This window comes from Lithobates pipiens, unplaced genomic scaffold, assembly GCF_037356315.1.
Source record: "Lithobates pipiens isolate NorthernLeopardFrog02 unplaced genomic scaffold, aLitPip1_a1.2 Scaffold_16, whole genome shotgun sequence".
Lineage (NCBI taxonomy): Eukaryota > Metazoa > Chordata > Amphibia > Anura > Ranidae > Lithobates > Lithobates pipiens.
The window spans coordinates 152,525,006-152,548,405 of NW_027507748.1; the positions used below are offsets into that span (position 1 = coordinate 152,525,006).

The following is a 23,400-nucleotide window of genomic DNA, read 5'->3' on the forward strand; positions in this document are numbered from 1 at the left end:
TTGTCCCCCTCTTCGGTTCTTCTGCCGGGCCACCGCGCCTTCTTGTAGCTCTTTTACAGGCGGTGGCCCGGTCTTCTGTCGCCGCTGCCTTCCGTTCTTCTATCGCCGCCTTCGGTTCTTCTGCCGGGCCACCGCGCCTTCTTGTAGCTCTTTTACAGGCGGTGGCCCGGTCTTCTGTCGCCGCTGCCTTCCGTTCTTCTGTCGCCGCCTTCGGTTCTTCTGCCGGGCCACTGCGCCTTCTTGTAGCTCTTTTACAGGCGGTGGCCCGGTCTTCTGTCGCCGCTGTCGCTGTCGCCGCCTTCCGTTCTTGTTCTTCTTCTTGTTCTTCTTCTTCTTCTCCAGGCGATGTTGACACGTCGCTCCCTCCGGCCGGAATGCCAGAGCCGCGCTGTGCGGTCACTTATATAGTGACAATGGGGCGGGGTCACATGGTATATGTCACATGGGTTGCTCATTTCGAAAGTACAGCGGACAGGCCCACACACGGGCGGACTGTTCGCTCAAACACAGTTTCAGCGGACAGTTTTTCGGAATTTCCGAAAGACTTTGTCCGTCCAACTGTCCGCTGAAACTGTCCGCTGAAAGCCCACACACGAGCGGACTGTCCGCCCAAACACTGTTCAGCGGACAAGGTTGGGCGAACAGTCCGCCCGTGTGTACGCGGCCTCAGACCCTATATTGGTTAAGTCATTTCTGTACAAGTCCCTCCCAGGGACCAGAAAAGATGCTTGCATCTACAGCTCACCAGCTCTGTGTTTCATGGAATCTACCCACAAATGCCAAGAGTCATTCCGAACACTAGTGACGCCATAAAATATTGGACAAGCTCTGCAGTGAATTAGACTGGAACCAAAGACCAGGTAAACCTTGTTAAGTACATTTTATTTTAATCAAATTTATTTTATATATATACTAACATATATCTAAACCGCATAACCACACATCTATGCAGTTTGCTTTTGATCCGTTTCTGCAGTGTGTTTTGCATTTTTTTGCATTTTGTATTTTTTAGGCATTTTTTTGACCAATTTGTTGTTGGGCAGATTAAAACTAAACTAACAGGTGTTTTATTTGTACTGGGATTGTAAACTGAAAAGATCATTCATCTATAGACCATATCTGCAAATAGCCCACTCTTTTTTTGCCTTTTTAAAACACATTTTCCAATAACTATTTTTATATGACTTTTACACAACCACCTAAATAGAATAAGTGTGAAAGTACAAATCTGTCATCTTTTCTAAAGTAAAATTGAGAGTTATTAATACTGTTAGTATTCAAATTAGGAAATACCCTGCAAAACCAACATAAACTTTACAGCCAAATGAATACATTCTTGTGATGATAATGAGGTCTGATGAAAAACGAAGTTAGGATAAAGGGAGAAGTTGTGTTACACGCAGTACCAGCCTCATGTCTACAAAACTCATAAGATAGCAACTTATGAATTGTGCCCCAGCCAGGCCGAGGAAAGTGAAAGGGGGAACCAAAACCAACATTTTACATGTTCCTTCTGGGTCAGCAAGAAGGGGAAGAGAGCAGATGAAATAACCCTCCCCTCTACCTGATGGCACCCACCATGTTGGTCCAGGGCAGGACAATGGGTGCGAAGAGCCCAGTATACATGGCAGTGGTGCATGTGCAGGGGGGGTGGGGAGTAAGCGGCCATTACCAGGGTTGTTTGGAAGCGACTGGATGGCTGCTGAGCTCCCAGATCACTCCCATTCAACAGCCAGCTTGTCAGATATACACACACTCCTAGTGGCTTAGTGTGTGTAAAACCCCCCACTCTACCAACATAGTTTCTACATCAGTGGCAGTGAAAGGGTTATATCTCCTAAGTGCTTTATACATTCAATCTATATAATTTTAGTCTTTATCAAATACTGATTTCATTCTATTCAATAATACATTATTGGATTGTAAAATGTGCGATCTGGAAATCTAGATTGAATAATTAGCAATAAGGGAGTATCAACTAAAGCATTGTAAAACACTTCAGCAGTCTTACATCACACCCCTTAGTCTTTTAACTGGGGAGAGTATTTGCTTAGTGATACCCTACAGAAGGTCAACAAAATACTGCTGCAATTGGCAGCTGCAGCTTGTTTTTTCCACCATGACCATGCCAGAATGCTAAGAGTAATTTCTGAGGGCCAGTGACTACCGAATCAGACTTTCTCTGAAGTGAATTTGACTCAATTTGCACAGGAACCAAACACCTAGGCAAGGTTTGCAAACTACCATCCATTTTTAATCCTGTTTGTTTCACTTTTCCTATTGTTGGTTTTGTATTATTGTTTTCTGGAAATATTTTATTGCACCATTTTTCTTTCTTCCAAAAAAAAATGTAAAAATCGGTAACCTAATTTCAGAATGATTTAAATAGGGAATTAAAGACAGCAGTCAAGGCAGCGATATCTCCCTAAATTTGATTGCTAGCTCACTTGTAAGTACTGTGTAATTATATAGCAGCACTGTGATCCCTCCTTGCTCTAATTCCAAATGCTGCAAATGTTCATCTGTGTAAACTTTTACTCCAAAAAGTTACTAACCTAGACGGTTTGTAACTTTTCATGTGCATGCAGAAAGTGAAACAAGCACTGTCTTCAAATCAGCACTAAACTTGCAAGAGGTCACCAGATGTTTGGAAGACTCTGGTTACACAGAGGAAACAAGGGAGGATACATGTACAGTTACCTATACCAAAGAAGTATCGATAAGACCCCTTTCACACCGGGGCGTTTTTCGAGCACTTTTGGCCTAAAAATGTGTCTGAAAAACACCTCCCCTGCAGTCCCAGTGTGAAAGCCCGAGTTTCACACTCGCGGTGCTTCTCCAATGCTCCTGCCCATTGAAATGAATGCAGGTGCTTTGGCAGTGGCGCTACACACACCCTTTATTTGGCCACTAGTGGGGGTTAAATTCACCCTGCTAGTGGCCAAATAGTACCACTAAAATGATGGTAAATTTGCTGCTAAAACTAGCGGTGTTTTACCGTCAACACCCGCCCACCCCAGCGTGAAAGGGGTCTAATTGAGCGTATTCAAACCTTTTTAATTTAGAGGTATCAAAGGTGTGGTGTGTTATTACATGGTGGTTGAGGAATAGGCACAGACATATTTTCCCCAGAGTTTGTGAATACGTTGAAAATCTGCTGACCTCCATCGGCCAATCATGTGCAAGCAAAATGCAGTTTTATTTTCCTTGCATGTGATTGGGTATTCTTAGCAAAGTGAAACTTCATCTCATTCATTTTACCCAGGGCTTAGTGAAAGAGATGAAATTTCACTTTGCAAAGAGTACCCAATTACATGCAAATCAAAAAACAAAACACAATTTTTCTTGCATATGAATGGATGATGGACGTCAGCAGAGCTTCAACTTATTCACAAAATCTGGGGAAAATGTCCTTGCAAAGAGCAACTTCCCAAAGTGAACAGCCTATTTGCTTTAATAAATCAACCCCATTGATTTGGAGAACATTCAGTTCACGATAGTTTTAGGATACATTTGCCTCAATGGACCTGCTGCAAGTTAAATGAATGCTCTGTTCACTGGTTTGGAGTAAAGGTTTATACAGATGATCATTTGCTGCATTTGGAATTAGAGCAAACAGGGAGGGATCACAGTGTTGCTCAGTGGCTGCCTGTCCATAAGGGGCGCACGGGTGCCGCCCCCCCCAAGGCTGTAAAGAAAAGTGCACTTTAAGAGTGTCCAGGCGCTGGACACACGGCGGTCTATGGGAAGCTTTTCAGCTTGCAATCAGCTGATTGCAAGCTGGGAAGCTAATCTGCCCGTGTTTGGGGCGTGTGCAGGGTGCAAACGATGTGCCCCCAAATGCTCCCACTCTACACAGATTTGTTTCTGTCCTCCCTTCCTGTATTTTAATTGGCAGGGATCGGTGGACGGTGCTTTTTTCAGCACACCCGCGTCACTTCCGGTTTCCCGGCTCACTGCAGCATGGAATGGACATGAATCAACGGACTGAGACTGCCAGCATGGCTCCGTAATGGCAGAGGTAAGCCCCTATGCAGGGCAGTAACAAGGCATGGGCGGAGGAGAAGTGGCTCTGTATAGATGCAGGCAATAGCAACAAGCAAATGGAGGGGGCAGTAAATATTTCACACACTCACATGATAACAGAGCTCACACTAGGTTTAGTCTTATTTAATGCTGTAGAGACACCGATCTTCCCTTGTGACAGGTTGCCTGTCTGCGTGCTGCTATCTTCAGCTATCTCACTTGTCTCCAGTTAGAATCGCAGGAAAAAAAGTGCATGGACTTTTTTTCCCCCACACTGAAATAGGATCGCATGGGTGTTCTCACCTATGCGATCCAATTCCTGTGTGCGTTCACAGTTTGCACTGAGGATGAGCTGTATACCCTGATCTGTGAGGCTAAGCTGTATATCCTGATCTGTGAGGCTGAGCTGTATACTCCTGTCCTGTGATGCTAGGGCTGTATACTCAGTGGCGGCTGGTGAAGTTTTTGGATGGGGGGCACCAGACTCCGCCCATCATTTTTGGCCCATCCCGCTTCTCATAAAACACACCCCTTATATAATCCACCCAATCCGTTCCCTGTATTCCGCATCCTTATACCCATAGTGTCAGGAGACGGCGCAGTACTCATGTATGCGTTCGCTTCTGCACGCAAGCTTGTCGGGACTGGGTGCTTTTTATTTATTATATTTTTTTTTTTCACAGTTTTTTAAATAGAAATGGTGTCACTTTTATTCCTATTACAAGGAATGTAAATATCCCTTGTAATAGAAAAAAGCACGACAGGTCCTCTTAAATATGAGATCTGGGGTCAAAAAGTCCTCAGATCTCATATTTACACTAAAATGCAAAACAGGTTTGTAAAAATGTCTTTGCCAGCAAATTAATGTGAGTAACAACAAGCAACAGAGCAGACCATTTACTTTTGTTTGCACTTTGCTGAATAAGAATAATACCGTGTGGCATGTGATCCTCCTGCAAGCATTATGTTCTTTTTCAATTTATATTCTTTCTTTTACAAATTGCTCTAATAATTCCTGCACAACAGTTGAGTACTGGTCCAGTAAAGGCTTAGGCCGGCCGAGGTGCATAAATAATTATTATTTGCAATTTCATTATTTAAATTGTTTTTTTTCCATGGACAAGGCTGCAATACCACTCGCCTCACTTGCAGCTCCGCTCGGGCTGAGGAACGGAGCCACCGACATCACTTCCGGCTTTCGGCGGCTTCACAAAACACGGAAGTGACCTGCCTGTCTTTGAATGACGATGCTCCCGTCCGTAGAATCACAGTGATTTTATGGGCGGAAACTAATCGGCGTTCTACATTGCGCCGCAAGGCGGGTTAAAAACCCGCAAATTAAGCCCCATGGATGCAATCTTGTGATTGCATTGACGTGGCGCTTCTCATAGTGCACTGCGACCAGCGCCACAGTGCACTATGTTAAATGACTTTTTATTTTTCATTTTTTTTAACGTCTTAAAGGGCCCGTTTTTTTTAACTTTTTTTTACACTACAGGAGGGGGGGGGGGGGGGGGGCGGCGCTAAGGCGCCCCCGATGGACGGGCCACCACTGTGTATACTCTGTCCTGTGATGCTGAGCTGTATACTCCTCACACTATGGGTGGAATACAGGGGACGGAGTGGGTGGATTCTATAAGGGGTGGGGCTTATGGGAAGAGGGAGGGGTCACAAAGGAAGGGCAGAGTCTGGGGCCCCCCATCCTAAAACGTCACCAGCCGCCACTGGTGCTGCTATACAATTATGCAGTACTAACAAGTGATCTAGCAATAAAATGTACTAGCTTGTTATTTGCATTACAGTGCACCGTGGACATTGGGGGTCCCATAAGTCAGAAAGAGTTAAAAGGTTTATGTACACACCTCTGTGTTTTTCTAGATTTACACTTTGACCTTGATGATAAAGTTTGCTTTGAATAAAGACACCGTGAGTAACTTTCTAATGCATTACAAATCAAGTCAAATGCATGTTCTGCCAAACCTAAAATGACACAGCAATCTGTTTAAACCAATTGCAAAGTAAGCAATAAACATGGAAGATCCCTCTTTTTGTTAAATGTTTCACATGGTAAAGCATCATGTGGTTATTTGTGTGGAATGTTCCTAGCTAAATATTTAATTTATGCTGATATTAAGAAAAGGGTTGTGAATACATGAATGGCCACAGTACCCAGGCCTGATTCTTCCAAACATAGCTTATCCATGATTGTTCGCTGACTCTTTGCTTTGTCTAGAATGTCCGGTAAATGCTGTGTGATTTTTTTTGTGACTGTGACTCATGGAAATTAACCAAAATTTCTCTCAGCAAAGAGAAAAGACAATGTTGACCATGCTGTCTGTTATTGCACACTTAACAATCAATGCTGAACTTTCTAGTGAGATTATTGCATAAAATGTAGAAAATGGAATTTAGAAAGGGTTTTGTTAAAATAGATAACCTTCAAGATACCACTGCATATTAAAGCCAAACTATGCCCAACCTTTTTTCCAGTTTTGGAAAAAAAGAAAACCTCTGGTTGATTTTCTCCAACTTCCTACATATCTATAAAGACACAAAACACCTAGTATTTCTCTGAAGTGTAGCATTTATGTACAATGTGCTTATTGGTTCTCTAATTCTGTTGTTTAGGGAATGTCCCAAACTCAGACATTTATTCTTTTTGGGTTGTTTTTTCCTGTGTATATTTACATTGTGTGTTATTTGCAAATCAAATCACAACTTTTGTAAACGTTTTGTCAATTAAAAACCTAACCTCAAAAAAAAAAAAAAAAAGAAAGAAGGGAATCTTGTCCTGTAAATTCCTACCTTGGGGCAGGGCTTGACAAATTTGCTTTGAATCTAGAAGCCAGATAAAAAAGTAGGGTAACAGTTCTATTTTTTAATTAACAAAGCTTTATTTTCAAGGACAAAACCCCTTATGTAGCCAGGATGTGTACCATTACAGATGCACAACACCGGTTTACACACAGTTCTGCCTCAGCTTTTGCCTATTAACCTGCTTAGGGTTCTTAACCACTTCAGCCCCAGAAGGATTTACCCCCCTTAATGACCAGGCAATTTTTTGTGATACAGCACTGACAGAGAAGGTAAGTATAACATGTTTGTTATTTAATTAAAAAAAATATATGACTTTAGTAACACTTTAAGAACTTAGTACATTTAAAATCATAATAAGTAAGTGATAGTCTCCTGCCTCTGACTATCCCTCACTTTTATTACAGTTTTAAAATGTACTACGTTCTTAAGAATCCTAAGCAGGTTAATAGGCAAAAACTAAGAGGCATAACTGTATGTAAACCTGTGTAAATCCTGTGCAAGTAAGTGCAGTGCAATTTTCAGCCCATTCACCTGAATGGGCTGAAAATGTACTGGATCGCACAAGAAGGAGCGCATGTACTACTTTTAAAAAAGACACTGCAACAAACCACATGATACTGTGGCACCATGTGATCCAGTGCAGGCGATCTGCGTTTGGGGTGTTAGGAATATACTTACATCCGCAGCAGACTACACACCATATTAGTTCTGAACACAATGCATTCCCACACAGAACATGGCTCTTCTGCAATGCGTCCTTGTGTGGTCGAGCCCTTAGCACGCATGGAGGAATGGCACAGCAAGACAAGGCTGGATTTTTTTTACTAATTTCAAGAGTTGGTGTTTAAAGAAATCCTGCCATGAGGGAAAGCAGAGTATTCTACTGTTATCCATTACCTGGCTGTTATGCTACTTCCAATCCCCTACTTAGAACAAGAATGCAGATAATGATAGTCTCTCTCTGACTTGTTACCAATCTTCAGTTACACGGTCTACAGATTGTTACTGCTCAGTACATCCTTCACCTGCAGATAGCACAACACAAAGTAGCAGAATCATTCCTTGGGTTGAGCAGATTCCGGAGGACACCAAGATCATATCCCTGGTACAGGACCCATGCTCCCATGTAATCAGAGGAAACCCCCCCTTCCAACCCAGTAAAATCAGAGAATCTCCATTATCCACTGATAGGAAGATGCCAGTGGGTGGCCCCAGAGGTGACTCCGGGCAGTAGATGATGAATGAGTCATGGCACATGGCACGACACAGCACCACGTGACCCCCGGCACTGCCAGCCAGACTCACTGTACTGTGACCATGTTACCCAAGGGAGCTCCGCCATGTCCCCCCTCTCCGGCGCTCTGCCAGGACAATCTGCATCCCCAAACCTGCCCAGCTTTAACGGGGATGTAAACTTACATTTTTCTAAATGAAAAGAATGAACTGAGTTTTACTTACTTGCTCTGTGCAGAGTGCAGCCTCATCTCCTCCTCTTTTTTTGTGCCCCCACAGCAAGCCGCTTGCTATGGGGGCACACCTGCAGACTCAATCCCGAGCCAGACTGTGTGCATCTGTTGACACACAGCGTGGCTTAGCCATGACCCCTCGCTCTCTGCTCACATGATTTGATTAACAGCAGCAGGAACCAATGGCTCCTCTTGCTGCATCTTTGAGCAGGGAGGAGATAACTGCTTCAGATAGGCACAGTGCTTGCTCAAAATACAACACTGATATTTTTTACCTTTATGCAGGGAATGCATTAAGATAAAATAAGTCTAGCTTTTAAAGCCACTTTGAAGCAAATAACAAGTTAAAGAGTAACTTCACTTTTATTGAGAAAAAAACATTGCCCTCTGGGTGATCTATGTACATTGCAAAGATTTTAACAAACGTTGTTGCAGATTCCTACCTTTTGTTATCCTGAAGAAAACACTGATTGTTTGTCTGTGCTCATGTACAGAGTGAGCCCTGGTTCACATTGATGCGATTTGGCATGCAATTTGATATATGAAATGCCAAATCCGCGGCAACTGCCAGCAATGGCAGTGTCCGAAACGGTGCGATGCCACATTTGCGGCACAGCACCGATTCCCAAATTTAGATTCTGTACTACTTTTGGCTATTTTGGGGTGCGATTTCCATTGACATCTGTGCAGAAACTCGCACAGATGTCTTTGAAATCGCCCCCAAAGTCAAAACGGACATTTGGGAATGAAATCGTGTGCGTTCAGCTGAACTCGCACAATTTCATTCCCGCAGTCAGTGTGAACCAAGGCTGAATGTGTATGGAAGTGCCACATGTCAAACCCCCTGAACAAACGTACTCACCAATGAATGAGTCGCCAAGGGTCGCTGAAAAAAGACAACCAAAGCTGATATCTGCCCCTCCTCGCTGCAAAAACAGCAAGATCCTGGAAATCGAGTATGTGCGTGGACGCCACCCCATCCTCTCACAAATAAGAGATGAAGGCCTTCCACATACGATGATAAATCTTCCAAGAAGATGACTTCCGTGCCCTCAGCATAGTGCATATTACCAAATCCAACAGACCTCGGTCCCTTAGGTCCGTCAAGGCTTTTTTAGATGCCTGGTCCACAGACCAGCACTTCAGCCAAATGAGGCACCGCAGCACCACTGCTGACACTGAAGCCCTGGAGAGCAATGGAAGCGGGGCGGCATCACAAACATACTTTAGGCCGTGCACTAACTGGTCTGCTAGTTCCAGACAGGAGTAGCCTGCTGCTTCTCCAATTCACGGTGCAAAAGTTTTGCCCATTCAGTAAGTGTCTGCAACACTAGTGCTGTGGCCAGTACTGGTTGTATTGCTGACCCCACAACCGCAAACAAGGAACGGGCAACTGCCTCGGCCTTCCTGTTGGTAGGGTCTTTAAATGCAGGAGTTCCCTCTACCGGGATTGTGGTTATTTTATTTAACCTGGATACTGGGGAGTCCGCGACCGGAGGAGCCGACCATTTTTTAGGAAGGCTCTCCTCAAAGGGGTATTGCACCACCATACTTTCGGGGACCGAAAAGGTCCGCTGCGGGCTTCCACATTCCTTGTATATGAACTTATCTAAATAAGTCAGATACGAAAACGCCTTAGGTGTACGGGCTGGCTTACGGGACCCAAAAGGGACCGCTACTTCAGCAGAGGATCCCGCTGTATCCTGAATTTTCAGGTTATCACGCACAGCTGTGATAAGTGCTCCAACTAGCACTTTGTCTTGCATGGAACCGGACGGGGAATCATACTCACTGTCCGATCGGTCCTGGTCAGCATCACCTGACACATCAGAGCAGGGGCTGCCAGTCACTGCGGGGCCTGAGTCTGAGTCAGAGCTCTCCTCGGAGGACCTATGCTCCCGCTTCCACCCTGGCAATGAATGTTTCAGGGACCGCCAACAAAGCATCCAAAGGCACTGAACTGTTTGCAGATGAGCCGGTTGCAATTGCAGGGAGTTCTGGGGGAAGAAACACCAGTTTCTGAAGCCATGCTGACCCACCCTGTCTGCCACCCTTGAGGACTTAGGACAGGTGCACAATCCCACCCTCCTAGCTGTTGCAGACTGAGGGGCCGCCACCGCAGGACTCACCACCCTGGGCCAAAAGCTGCGCCGTTCTGTTACAGGTGCCTGTGTTCCGTATTAGCTCCCAGGTGCCCAGAGCAAAAAAATGCGCTGTTCTGAGCAACAGGGAACAGCGCTGAGGATAAAAACTGTGCTGAGCTACAACAAAATGGCCACCGACCGCCCTGTATAGGGGACAATCACAGGGAAAATGACCACCGAACTTCGGGAAAATGGCCCCCGATCATGCTCTCCACTGAGGCACACAGAAAATGTACACAGTGAATGAACAGAGATAATGGCGGCAGAACAGCGCTATGGCAAACAGCACATGCAAAGCCTCCAGACACCCTGCGGAGAGACCACAGACACCCAGGGACACAGAGAACCAGCGCAGCCCCAATCCAAGGTTAGAGCCCCCCGGAGGACCCCTGGCTCAGGGGCTCAGCATCCCCCACGTGGGGAGAGAAGAGAGGCCAGAGAGGGACCCCCTAATCGACCTCCCAGGGAATGCCCAGCTGCTCAATCCCGCAGAGGCTGGAAGAGCTGTACTTACCATCCGGACGAGTTGGGGACATCCCTTCACAGACTTACTCCCGAGCAGTATGGGATGGCTGCTGGCCACGGCACACTGTGATAAAGACATCGGTAGTCCGGTCATATGTGTGCCCCGGAGCATTGCGCTCACCGGCCGCCCCTGGGCGCATAGCTAGGGTCTGCACACGCTCGATGGCCAGGCTGGGGAGACTACAAGGATCTAGATTATCCAGCCTGTCACCCAGCCGGCTGTTGATAGCAGATCACAGGATCTTAAAATCTTGTGCAAAAGGCAAAAATCCAGAGATTCCCAGGGCTGATGGTCCCTCGGGAGCCTAGGTCCTTCTCTTCACTAGGCAGAAAAAAACAGCTGCTGGAAGCAGGCTGAGGCGTTATTACCAGAGGGGCGGAACTGTAAAGTTCTGTTGTTTTTCATATGTATTACATGTTCTGCCTAGTCCTCTCCTGAAGGTGGTGTAATAACCCTACGGTCAAGATTACTGGAGCTGTGTCCGTCAATGAACGAAAGGAAAATTAAGGTTTTGGAGTGGCCTAGTCAAGGTTGGTACTTAAATTTGACTGGGATGCTGTGGCAACCCCTTCCTGTCCATGCTATAGCCGAAAGAAGGCTACAGCATGGCCCTAATTTGCTGGGAGGATGCACATGGATGTTTTCCTGTGCACACGCTGCCCACACGCCCCCCGCGGACTCAGCTGATCACAGATCAGGGTAAAGGGCCAATCACGGCGTTCCTTTACCACGCGATCAGCTTTGTCCAATAACAGCTGATCACAGAAAGAAAACACAACACAACACAATACAAGTTATCAGCTGACAGTGTGAGGAAAGAAAAAGGGAGCTGATAGCTGGGTTGTGTTAAAGAGACATCGGCACTGATCAGTGCAGTCCCCATAGTGTCCACCAGTGCTGCCAATCAGTGCCCATCAGTGCCTCCTAATAAGTGTCACCTATCAGTGCTGCCTATCAGTGGTGACTATCAGTGCCTATAATTGCCCATCAGTGCCACCTATCTGTGCTGCCTATCAATGCTGCCTATCAGTGCCCATAAGTGGCACTTATCAGTGTCACCTATCTGTGCGCCTATCAATGCAGTCTCATCAGTGCCTCCTCATCAGTGCCCACCAGTGTTGCCTCATTAGTGCCCATCAGTGGCACCTATCAGTGCCCATTAATGCCACCTATCAGTGCCTATCAGTGCCCATCAGTTCAGCCTCATCAGCGCACATCAGTGAAGGAGAAAAATTACCTGTTTGCAAAATTTAAACACAAACTATGAAAAATGTTTTTATTAATTTTTTGTCACAATTTTCGGTCTTTTTTCATTTGTTTAGAAAAAAATAAAAAACACAGTGGTGATTAAATACCACCAAAAGAAAGCTCTATTTGTGTGAAAAAAAATTATAAAAATTTCATATGGGTAGAGTGTTGCATGACCGCACACTTGTCATTCAAACTGTGACAGCACAGAAAGATGAAAATTGGCCTGGTCAGGAAGGGGGTAAAAGTGTCCAGTAGGCAAGTGGTTAAACAGACTGTTCATGCAATGTGAAAGACTCATTGCCAGCTATCGCAAACGCTTGATTGTATTAGGCTTAGGGGACAATTACTTTTTCACATGAAGCCAGGCAGGATTGGACAGCTTTTTTCCCTTAATAAATTACATCATCATGTAAAAACTATAGGTCGACCGATATATCGGCCAATATTTGGCGTTTTTTAATTAATCGGCATCGGCCTATTGTGCTGATTGCGCAACTTGCAAATGACTTCTGTAATAGTCAATGCAAGTTGCCTGAAGTCTTCCATGGAGAGACTTCTCTCTGGGCAGTCTGCCAAGAAAAGACCAAAGAGATACAATGTTTATACTTATGAATGGACTGAACTTCCTGTGTAGAGTTCTCAGTTTAATCATTTAAAGACAAAATCTTTTCTGACACTTGTTGCTTACAAGTAAAAATCCTGTATTTTCTGCTAGAAAATCACTTAGAACCCCCAAAAATTATATATATATATATTTTTAGCAGAGACCCTAGGGAATAAAATAACAGTCTTTCAAACGCAATTTTTTTGGAAAAAATACACTAATGAATAAAAAAAAACAAAAAAACAACGAAAACAGTAGTTAGCCCATTTTTTTCATCCAAAAGTTTTGATTACCTGTTTTTGTGTATTTAATATATAGTTTTTGTTTTTTTTAAATCTAAATTATACATACAAGTGAACTGATTGGAGGTATGTTATGTTTAAATGTAAGAAATTTTCTGTATCACTTATTTTCTTAAGGCTGCTTTCACACAGGTGTTGACGGTAAAACGCTGCTACTTCTAGCAGCGCTTTACCGTCATTTTAGCGGCGCTATTTAGCTGCTACCGGGGCACTTACAACCCAGCTAGCGACCGAATAAGGGGTTAAATGCGCCCGTGAAGCGCCGCTGCCAAATCGCATTGCAGGCGCTTCGGCAGTAGTGCCCATTCATTTCAATGCAGGAGTGGTGGAGGAGCGGTATACACCGCTCCAAAGATGCTGCTTGCAGGACATTTTTTAACGTCCTGCCAGTGCAACGCATCTGCATGTAAGACATTTTTCAGGCACTTTACAGCTATTTTTAGACCAAAAGCGCCTGAATAAAGCCCCAGTGTGAAAGGTGTCTGTTAGATTTTGTGAGATGAGGGGGGAATGGACAAAAAAAAAGAAATCAGCTTAACATATTGGCCCAAAAAAATCGGCATCATATATCGGCCATCGGCCACCGCAATTTCTAAATATCGGCATTGGTCAGAGAAAAACCCATATCGGTCGACCTCTAGTGAAAACTGCATTTTGTATTTACTTGGGTTATCTTTGTGTAATATTAAAAATTGGTTTGATGATCTGGATCATTTAAGTGTGACAAATATAAAATATAAAAAATCAGGAAGGGGCAAATTGGGCAAATACACAGCACTGTACATATATAGCGGGTAAAATAAGTATTGAACACATCACCATTTTCTAGGTAAATATAAGTCTAAAGCTGCTATTGACATAAAATTTTCATCACATTTCGTTAACAACCCATTCAATACATACATACAAAGAGACCAAAACAAATAAGTTCAGAAACTAAGCTATGTGTAATAAAAGTATATGACACAGGGAAAAAGTATTGAACACATGAAGAAAAAACATGGAAAGCCAAGACACCAGCTTAAATCTATCAGTAATTAGAAAAGCAAGCCTGCCCCTTATCAGTGCAAATTAATATCAGCTAGTTCAATCTCGTGGCCTATAAAAAGGTGTCTCATTACCAAGGTGGCACACAGGAAACATCTCATGATGGGTAAAAGCAAGGAGCTCTCTCAAGACTGCAGCAACCTTATAATACTAATAATATATTTATAAATAATATTTACTACTGATGGCATTGGTTACAGAAGGATTTCTAAACTTCTGAATGTTCCAGTGAGCACTGTTGGGGCCATAATTCGCGAAATGGAAAGAACATAATTTCACCATAAATTGGCCATGACCAGGTGCTCCTCACAAGAATTCTGTCAGAGAAGTGAAAAGAATTATTAGAAGAGTTGTCCAAGAGCCAAGGACCACTTTTGGAGAGCTTCAGAAAGACCTGGAATTAGCAGGTACAATTGTTTTTAAGAAAGCAATAAGTAATGCACTCAACTGTCATGGCCTGTATGCACACTCACCACACAAGACTCCATTGCTGAAGAAAAGCCATGTTGAAGCTCATTTAAAGTTTGCTGCACAACATTTAGACAAGCCTGTGAAATCAAATTTAACTCTTTGGATGCCATAATACACACCATGTTTGGAGGTCAAATGGCACTGCACATCACCCCAAAAACAACCCCATACCAACAGTGAAGTTTGGAGGTGGGAACATCATTGTGTGGGGCTGTTTTTCAGCATACGGTACTGGCAACCTTCATATCATTGAAGGAAGAATGATTGAAAAAATGTACCAAGATATTCTTGATAAAAATCTGCTGACATCTACCAGGATGATGAAACGAGGGTGGACATTTCAGCAAGACAATGATCCCAAACATAAAGCCAAGGAAACTCTCAATTGGTTTCAAAGAAAGAAAATAAAGCTGCTAGAATGGCCCAACCAATCACTTGACTTGAATCCAATAGAAAATCAATGGAAAGAACTTAAGATCAGAGATCATAGAAGAGGCCCACAGAACCTTCAAGATTTGAAGACTGAGTGGAAGAATGGGCCAAATCACACCTGATCAATGCATGCGACTAGTTTCTCCATACAGGAGGCGTCTTGAAGCTGTCATTACTAACAAAGGATTTTGTACGAAGTATTAATTAAATTTCAGTTAGCGTGTGCAATACTTTTTTCCTGTGTCATTCCATTTTATTACACATAACTTAATTTCTGAACTTATTTGTTTTGGTTTCTTTGTATGTATGGATTGCATGGGTTGTTACCGACGTGGTGAAAATTTCATGTCAATAGCACCTTTTAGAAATATATTTACCTAGAAAAATGGTGATGTGTTCAATACTTATTTTACCCGATAGATATATATATATATGAGAGAGAGAGGGATATGGAAATATAAGGAGACGGTGGGAGAGGGAGACACAGACATTTTTTTTTTTTTTCAAATGACCACATTCTAAAAACAGATACATGTAGTTAAATGAAGAAATTAAGAAGCTGTGTGCAAACGAAAATAGCAATTTAATTTCCTAGTGGAATGAAAGCAAGTGCACAATCCACATTAAAAAGAGTAAACCACTAAACAAAAATACGTATATTGTAAGTCTCTAATGGAAATTGGTATTCTATCATTTCAAGGTTACAAGCTAGTTCCAGGGCCCCGAAATTTAACAAAACTATTACAAGTTAAACTAATCAGAGAGTATGCCAGTACAAGCAAAAAACAATGTGTAAAGAATAATAATGTATAGAAACCAGTCACCATTATACGTTACACTCCTGACTTCTGTAAACTTAATCTAATTCTTAGCAATGAGTTTCTTTACATAAGTAACAAACATAGCATTATTTTTATGTGTAATTCATAGCCAGTTCACCAAACCCACTCTGCCCATACAGTATTTATCGATTAGCAAAGTGACGCATAGGACAATAGTGATGTTTCCTATAGTCCCCAGTCATCATTTGACTTTTTAATCAGAAAAAATGGTACCTAAAATGTGAACTATTACAACAGCACTTTCCAATATTTAATTTTATAAAAAATGTTTTTGCTCTATGAATAACATGATGTTGATATATACCGTACAAACTTTAAAGTGCAAAGTAGGCAAAAAAATAAAAAATAAAGCCACTAGACACACGCAAAGTGCCTGCCCATACATCTAAGTGATGTTGTACAAACTTACAGTTTCTTGACAGGCTGCTGCTGCTCCATTGTCCAAGCAGTCAGTTCCCACAGCTGTCTGTCTCTCTCCCTATCCCCTGCTTTGTCTCCCTGACTCCCCCCACCCTTCTGTGAGTAATATGAAGGGAACAGGAAGTTCTGCACACAGCTGTTTTAGCATCAGACAAAACCCCCACCCCCTTACATGCACACAAAATCATCATCCACAGCTTCCGCAGAATAGCCTTCTGCAAATACACAGCTTCGATGGCTGATAATGGTTTGAGCAATGATGAATTGCAGCAACTGGGACATTTATACATTACCAAGAATGGGAAATTTAGTCTCTATATGCTATACAGTGCAGCCACAAAAAAAAGCGATCCACAGGTAGAGGGGCAGTTACGGAGAATTTTTAACACAGGATATTTAGACTGTTGCCCAATTTATCATTTCATTATATGTAGTTGACAAATAAAGAGGCAAGAAAATCGTATGTGAACCCTTTCGGTTTTCTGCAGTGATCTGCCATAAAAATATGATCTAATTCTCCTCTAAATTGCAACAATAGACAAACACAGTGTGCTTAAAGCGGAGTTCCACCCAAAAATGGAACTTCCGCTTTAAGTGCAGGTGATCCACTGACATGTCACATTTGGGGGGGGTGGATACCCTCTTTTTAGAGGCATCCAGCTCTCACATCCTCCCGGGGCTCTGCGGCACCAGAAGTAGGATCTCCTCTTTCCCCTCCCTCCCTGCAATCTCCTGGGATATGTCACAGGTTCCAGAAGTTGGTCTGGCCACTCACAGTGTGCATCGCGGCTCACGCATGCACAGTGTGTGCCCAGCTGTGAAGCCACAGCCAGGCACCCACAGTAAGGATGCCGGCACCGCGGAGAGGAGGGGGAGCGGAGCGGGGATTCATACACCTGCATCGCTGGACCGTGGGACAGGTGAGTGTCCGATTATTAAAAGTCAGCAGCTACATTTTTTTTGTAGCTGTTGACTTTTAATTCTTTTTTTCTTCGGCGGAACTGCTTTAAGCTGATAACACTAAAGCAATTAGAATTTCTCATTTCTTTATTGAACATACCCATTAAACATTTAGGGTAGATTTATACATGTGTTTCTTGCCTCTGAGGCCCAATTCGCGCATGGATCGTGCCCTAGAGGCTACTGACAGGGAGGAAGTGATGTGACGCCTTACTTACCTTCTGTTTTATCCCCATTTTTTCCAATAAACATATTGCAGCTTAAAGAGGGCAGGGAGGGGGGGATTTGCAGTTGGTGGGCAGAAAAACCGTGGCTCAACAGCAAATTTTTTCCACCATTCAACCGCAAGTCTAAATGAGGACTGTGACAGTGCTGGAGGGAATGTAAGTGATCCCATAAACCAATTACTTCAATGAAAGCACTGGAGTCAGTTGTTTGCACGCTTGGATTCCAATTAATGAAATGAGTTCGGAGGTGTGTTTAGAGCTACTTTGATTGATAATAGAAGCTCAAACGTTTTAAGATTGCTTGTAAAAAGATTATAAGAACTTTTTGGTGAACTTATAAAAAAGTAAAAAAATTAAAAATAATCTAAGCGGAACTCCCATCAGCTTAAAGAGGAAGTAAAGGCAAAAAAAAACACACACCCTGTAAAGGCATAATGAGCTAGTATGCATACCACACTAGCTCATTATGAATAACTTACCTGAGAACGAAGCCCCCGAATCGGTCCTCCGTCTTCCTCTTCGCCACTGCCATGGATCCCGGAGTGACTTCCGGGTCTCGCTGCTCCGGCGAATCACAGCATGCGCACGGGAGCCGACACTCGCGGCATATCGCTGCGATCTGCGGCCTGCCCAGTGCACCTGCGCGCCGTAGACAGCGGGTGCTGTCTTCGGGTACATATCTCCTAAACCGTATAGGTTTAGGAGATATTTCTTGGACCTACAGGTAAGCCTTAATCTAGGCTTACCTGTAGGTCAAAGTGGTTTGTAAGGGTTTACAACCACTTTAACACATTGACATAATTACATTATATATGTTCTCATATAAATCAAATACTGCTGCTACAAAGTTTATATATTTAAACAGTTCATATGCTCAAAGATATACAAGTGCTGAAAAAACAGGCAAGATACACCAGGTGGCATAAAAAACACTGACCATGAGTGGGGTTTTATAACATCCTTCCATTCGCAGTATAGAGAAGTGGAAAACATTTAAGACTCACTGGCATGTACTATGTATGGACAGGACTTTGAGTAAGTTGTTACCCCCTAAGCCTAAATTTATCTACCGGAAAGCCCCAAATTATGGAGATTCTGTAGTAAAAAAGGGTTTAGACCCCCCTGAACGGTTACCGTCCTTTTGGGATAAGGATGGGTTTTACGCGTGCAGAAAGTGTAAACCCTGTAGGGAAATAGATAGGCCTTTGAGGGAAATTGATATGTTTGTGTCTCCGGCTAATAATAAGGTGTTTGCTATTAAACATTTTATCACATGTAATACCTCACATGTGGTATATGCATTAACCTGCCATTGCAGTTTAATGTATATAGGACGAACCAAACGGTTACTAAGAATCAGAATAGCTGAACATGTGCATAACATCCGCATTGGGTACAAGGACCATAACGTGTCTCTCCACTTTAAATTGCACCATGACCAGGATCCATCAGGTCTAAAGTTCTGGGGGATTGACCATATTGGACCCAATTGGAGGGGTTCCAATATGGTCAGGGAATTGTCTAAGAAAGAAACCTTTGGATTTATTTAACAGACAGTCTTGCACCTCGGGGGTTAAATATAGATCTAGACCTGAACTGTTTTATTAGTGATGGATAGATATGAATGATTGTCCGGATTTCAATTTTATTTTTACTGTCATTGTTATTTTTTCTTATATTTACTTTATTTTCTTTTTTCCTTTCTATTTCATTTTCATGTTTAGGTTTATAAATATTTGAGGTTTGTTCATTTTTTATTTTTTTTCCATTCTCTTATTTTTTTGTATTTTTACTTATATATCATTTTATCTTTACTCTTTCTCAGCTGCCCATAATTCTAATATTATCATGTATGTGTATATATTGATATTCTTGAGTGGTTTTCTTTCAGTATGGCTGTATATATATACACTTATATGTTTCACCTATGGTACATATTTTTCATTTATGACATAGGTTTATTACCTAAGCTAGTTTTATCTTTATTTTTATTGTGGTGCATCTTAGTTTTATTTTTATGCAGTGCATCTCCTGTAAGAAGTATTATGAAATGATATTGATTGGCTGGTGTTATATTTACTTCGATGACGATTGCAATAAGTTGGAGGAGGGTAGGTTGAAACTGTTGTGGTTCGAGTTTTGGTTGTTTTAGGACTGCTGTAATATGTGGTTGTCCCTACACATATCTCATCTTTATTATTGCATCTAGTCCGAGGTGAATATATACCGTTGTCATATAATTGCAGATGATTTTGGCTTTGTTAGTGAGATTCTTGATGAATTTAAGTGACTCTTACCATTCTCCATACAAAGAACGTATGTATTGTAAAGCACGGTATGCGCTGTACGCTTGAGCTGTATGGGGAGTGGATATTCTCCGTACAGAGGATCCATAGTCTGACGGCTGGTACTGTCCCCGCCCACCCTTGTACTGGATTGGTTAGAAGGCATGGGAGGTGTGATTGGTTAAGTGCCAGTTAGAGGGCGGGACTAATTAGCGATTTAACCTGGAAAAGCTGCGCCGCTAAGCCACGCCCCTTTGACAAAGTCTTAGTGACGAAACCAGTCAGGGAGTGGCTTTGCAGCGACCGAAAGTGACGCTTATGCACGCTGAGATCCGGACAAACACAGCTACGGAACAGGAGTCCATGTGTGAGCTGAATATTGACCCAGGTATTGGCCGGATTGATATATTAGATGACACAATAGGAACAGGGCTGGTGGACATTACTGTGTGCCATCCGGCTGTGCGATCTGCTGTGGGATCCGCTGTGCTTGGCATTTTTAACTGTTTAGAGGACTATTATTGGCTACGTTAAGTGCCTACTTCACTTGCCAAGATAAGAAACTGTTTTTAGTTTGAATACATTGAAACAAAACGGAAAATTTATATCAAATACTTTCCTTTCCTGATGGACTCCATGGCAGCCTACGTATGGGTTAACCCCGCCTCTCCTACCTCATAGGACCCCACTCCCATAAATCTTTGTTTCTAGTCAGAGACCATGTTCCGTAACTTAGCCTACTCCAGCAATGGGAGGGAACTCCTGCTGCCATGGAGTCCATCAGGAAAGGAAAATTACGGTAAGTATTTGATATAAATTTTCCATTTTCCTGACAGACTCCATGGCAGCCTACGTATGGGAAATGACTAGCCATACACACCCGGGTGGGCAATTGCTGGTTAAAGAAAAGAAGGTTTAATTGGCACCGTCAACAGATAAGACATTCAAACCAAAATTAACCGAAGACAAGGAAGCCGGTTCTACACAATAGTGTGTCATAAAAGTATTAATCGACGACCATGAGGCCGCTTTACAGATCACTTCCGGGGAAACATGACGGGAAGCTGCCCACGATGTCGAAACGCTCCTGGTAGAATGAGCAGTAACCGCTTCTTGGGGAGCCAGACCCTTAGCCTTATACGCCCTTTGGATGGCTTGGACAATCCAAGATGCTATAGTTCTTGAAGAAGCACATAAACCTCTATTCTTCCCATAAAAGTAGATGAATAAGTGGTCAGAATTCCGGAAAGGGGCTGTGGCTTCTAGGTATTGCTTTAAGACTTCTCCAACATCTAGAGGATGAATATTGGAGTCTTCATCTGCCTGGAAAATTGGAAGGACAATTTCCTGATTTTCGTGAAAAACGGTTGTTACCTTCGGATTTGAACCTAACATAGGAATCAGGACTGCCCGATCTGGGAAAAAGGTGAGAAATGGCTCCTTGCAGCCTAGGGAACTAATCTCAGGGACCCTTTTGGCCGATGTTATGGCCACAAGAAAAGCAGTCTTAAGAGAGAGATCCTTAATAGATGCTTGTCCCATATGCATTTCTGAGAAATAATCCAAAACAAAAAGGAAGATCCCATTTTGGAAACCTTGGCTTTCTCTGAGGTCTGAGTCTTCTTGCCCCTTTGAAGAACTGACTAGTGAGAGGATGCTTGGCCCATGAGATACCTGAAAATGCAGAGATCGCAGAGACCTGAACCCGCAAGGAACTTACAGATAGGGACAAGTCTAGACCCTTTTGTAGAAAACCAATAACATCCCGTATCTTCGGATCTCTACACGAGCCGTTGGATGTAGACACATAGTCCGCAAATTTTTCCCAAATCCTCTGATAAACTTTGTTGGTACCTGGTCTTCTGGCATTTAGTAGAGTAGAAATGGCTGTGTCAGGACAGCCTAATGCCTCCAGCCTTTCCCTTTCAAAAACCAAGCCATCAGATGGAGCTGAGTTGGGCAAGGGTGATAGGTTGTTCCCTGTGACAAGAGGTCCGGCCTGAGAGGGAGCGGAACTGGATCCTGGTAGCTGAGTTGTAATAAGAGAGGGAACCATGGTCTGTTGGGCCAGTATGGAACAACCGCTACTACTTCGACTTCTTCCCATCTGAGCCTGGACAGAAATCGGAGAATGACTGGAACCGGGGGAAAGGCATAAGCCTTGTGGAACCTCCACTGGTCCGTCAGTGCATCCACTCCGAAGGCCTGAGGACAACGACACCTCGTGTAATACTTCTCCAGCTTGAAGTTGCACGGGGAGGCAAACAGGTCCACCTCTGGTAGAACTCCCAGAGACAGAACCCAGTTGAACACCTCGATGTGGAGAGACCACTCGTTGTTGTCCAGGGAAAACCTTGATAGAAAGTCCGCCTGGACATTTTGAATTCCCGGAAGATAGACTGCCGTTAGATTCAACAGATTTGACTGGGCCCAAGCCATGATTGGCTTTACTTCCCTCAGCAAGGAAAGACTGCGGGTGCCCCCTTGTCTTTTGATGTAAGAAACAGCCGTCGTATTGTCCATCCTTAGAAGGACTGAGGATCCTGATGTCAGGTGGAGAAAAGCCTGTAAAGCACGGAAGGCGGCCCGGAGTTCCAGCACATTTGAAACTACCTTCTGGGATGGGAAGTTCCACATGCCTTGGGCTACTTCCGACAAGCATAGAGCACCCCAACCTCTGCTGCTGGCATCCGTTGTCACCGTTACCCAGGAGACCGGGGCTATTGAATGGCAATTCAGAAGGTTCTTCTGCTGTAACCACCAAGGAAGACTCTCCCTCATTGAAGGGGTTATCCGAACCAGATGATCTCGGGAGTTCGGATCCCACTGTTGGAGAAAGCCCCTCTGAAAGGGTCGCATTCTCCATTGCGCCCACTTCACCATTGGAGCTGTGGCCACCATGGTACCTATTATCATCAGACACTGTGAGGCCCTGAGAAGGGGAGATGACATTGCAAGATAGATTCTGTCGCAAATCACCGGAATCTTCTCTATAGGTAAGGAGATTGTACTCTTTACTGTGTTGAATCGGGCTCCAAGAAACGTTAAGGACTGAGTTGGGATTATATGACTTTTCTCCTTGTTCAATAGCCACCCGAATTCCGTCAGGGTAGAAATGACCTGATCTCGATGTGCCAAGAGATGGTCTCTGTTTTGAGAGAGTAAGAGCAGATCGTCCAAGTAATGGTGCAAACAAATCCCTTTGACCCGGATTAGAGCCACGATAGCCAGTAAGAGCTTGGAAAACACTCGAGGCGATGTTGTAAGCCCGAATGGGGGACAAGTAAACTGAAGGTGTGTTTGACCCACTGCAAAGCGGAGATACTTCTGAAACTCCCTTGCGATAGGAACATGAAAGTAAGCGTCTTTCAGGTCTATGGAAATAAGCCAATCGCCTGGTTGGATCGTCTGGCGTATTGTTAGCAATGTCTCCATCTTGAACCTTTCTTTCTTTATAAATGTGTTCAGGTGTGTCAGGTCGATGACCGGCCTCCAGGAACCACTCTTTTTGAGGACCATGAAAAGGGGGGAGTAAATGCCTTTGAACCTTTCCTCGGTTGGAACCCGAATGGCGGCTCCT

At 43.5% G+C, this 23,400-nt stretch overlaps 1 protein-coding gene across 3 annotated transcripts in view; it reads right to left on the reverse strand.

Annotated features, from left to right (window-relative positions):
- Positions 1 to 23,400, reverse strand: part of LIMK1 (LIM domain kinase 1) — a 200,607-nt gene that overhangs the window by 112,852 nt on the left and 64,355 nt on the right. Inside the window, exon 1 of one of the 3 annotated variants that reach the window (XM_077480639.1) lies at positions 16,338 to 16,435. The exons of the other annotated variants lie outside the window; for them this stretch is intronic. Coding sequence (XP_077336765.1) covers positions 16,338 to 16,366 — 29 coding nt within the window. The 5' untranslated portion in view covers positions 16,367 to 16,435. Of the gene's footprint in view, positions 1 to 16,337; positions 16,436 to 23,400 lie in introns of those variants that run through there. 3 annotated transcript variants of the gene reach the window in all.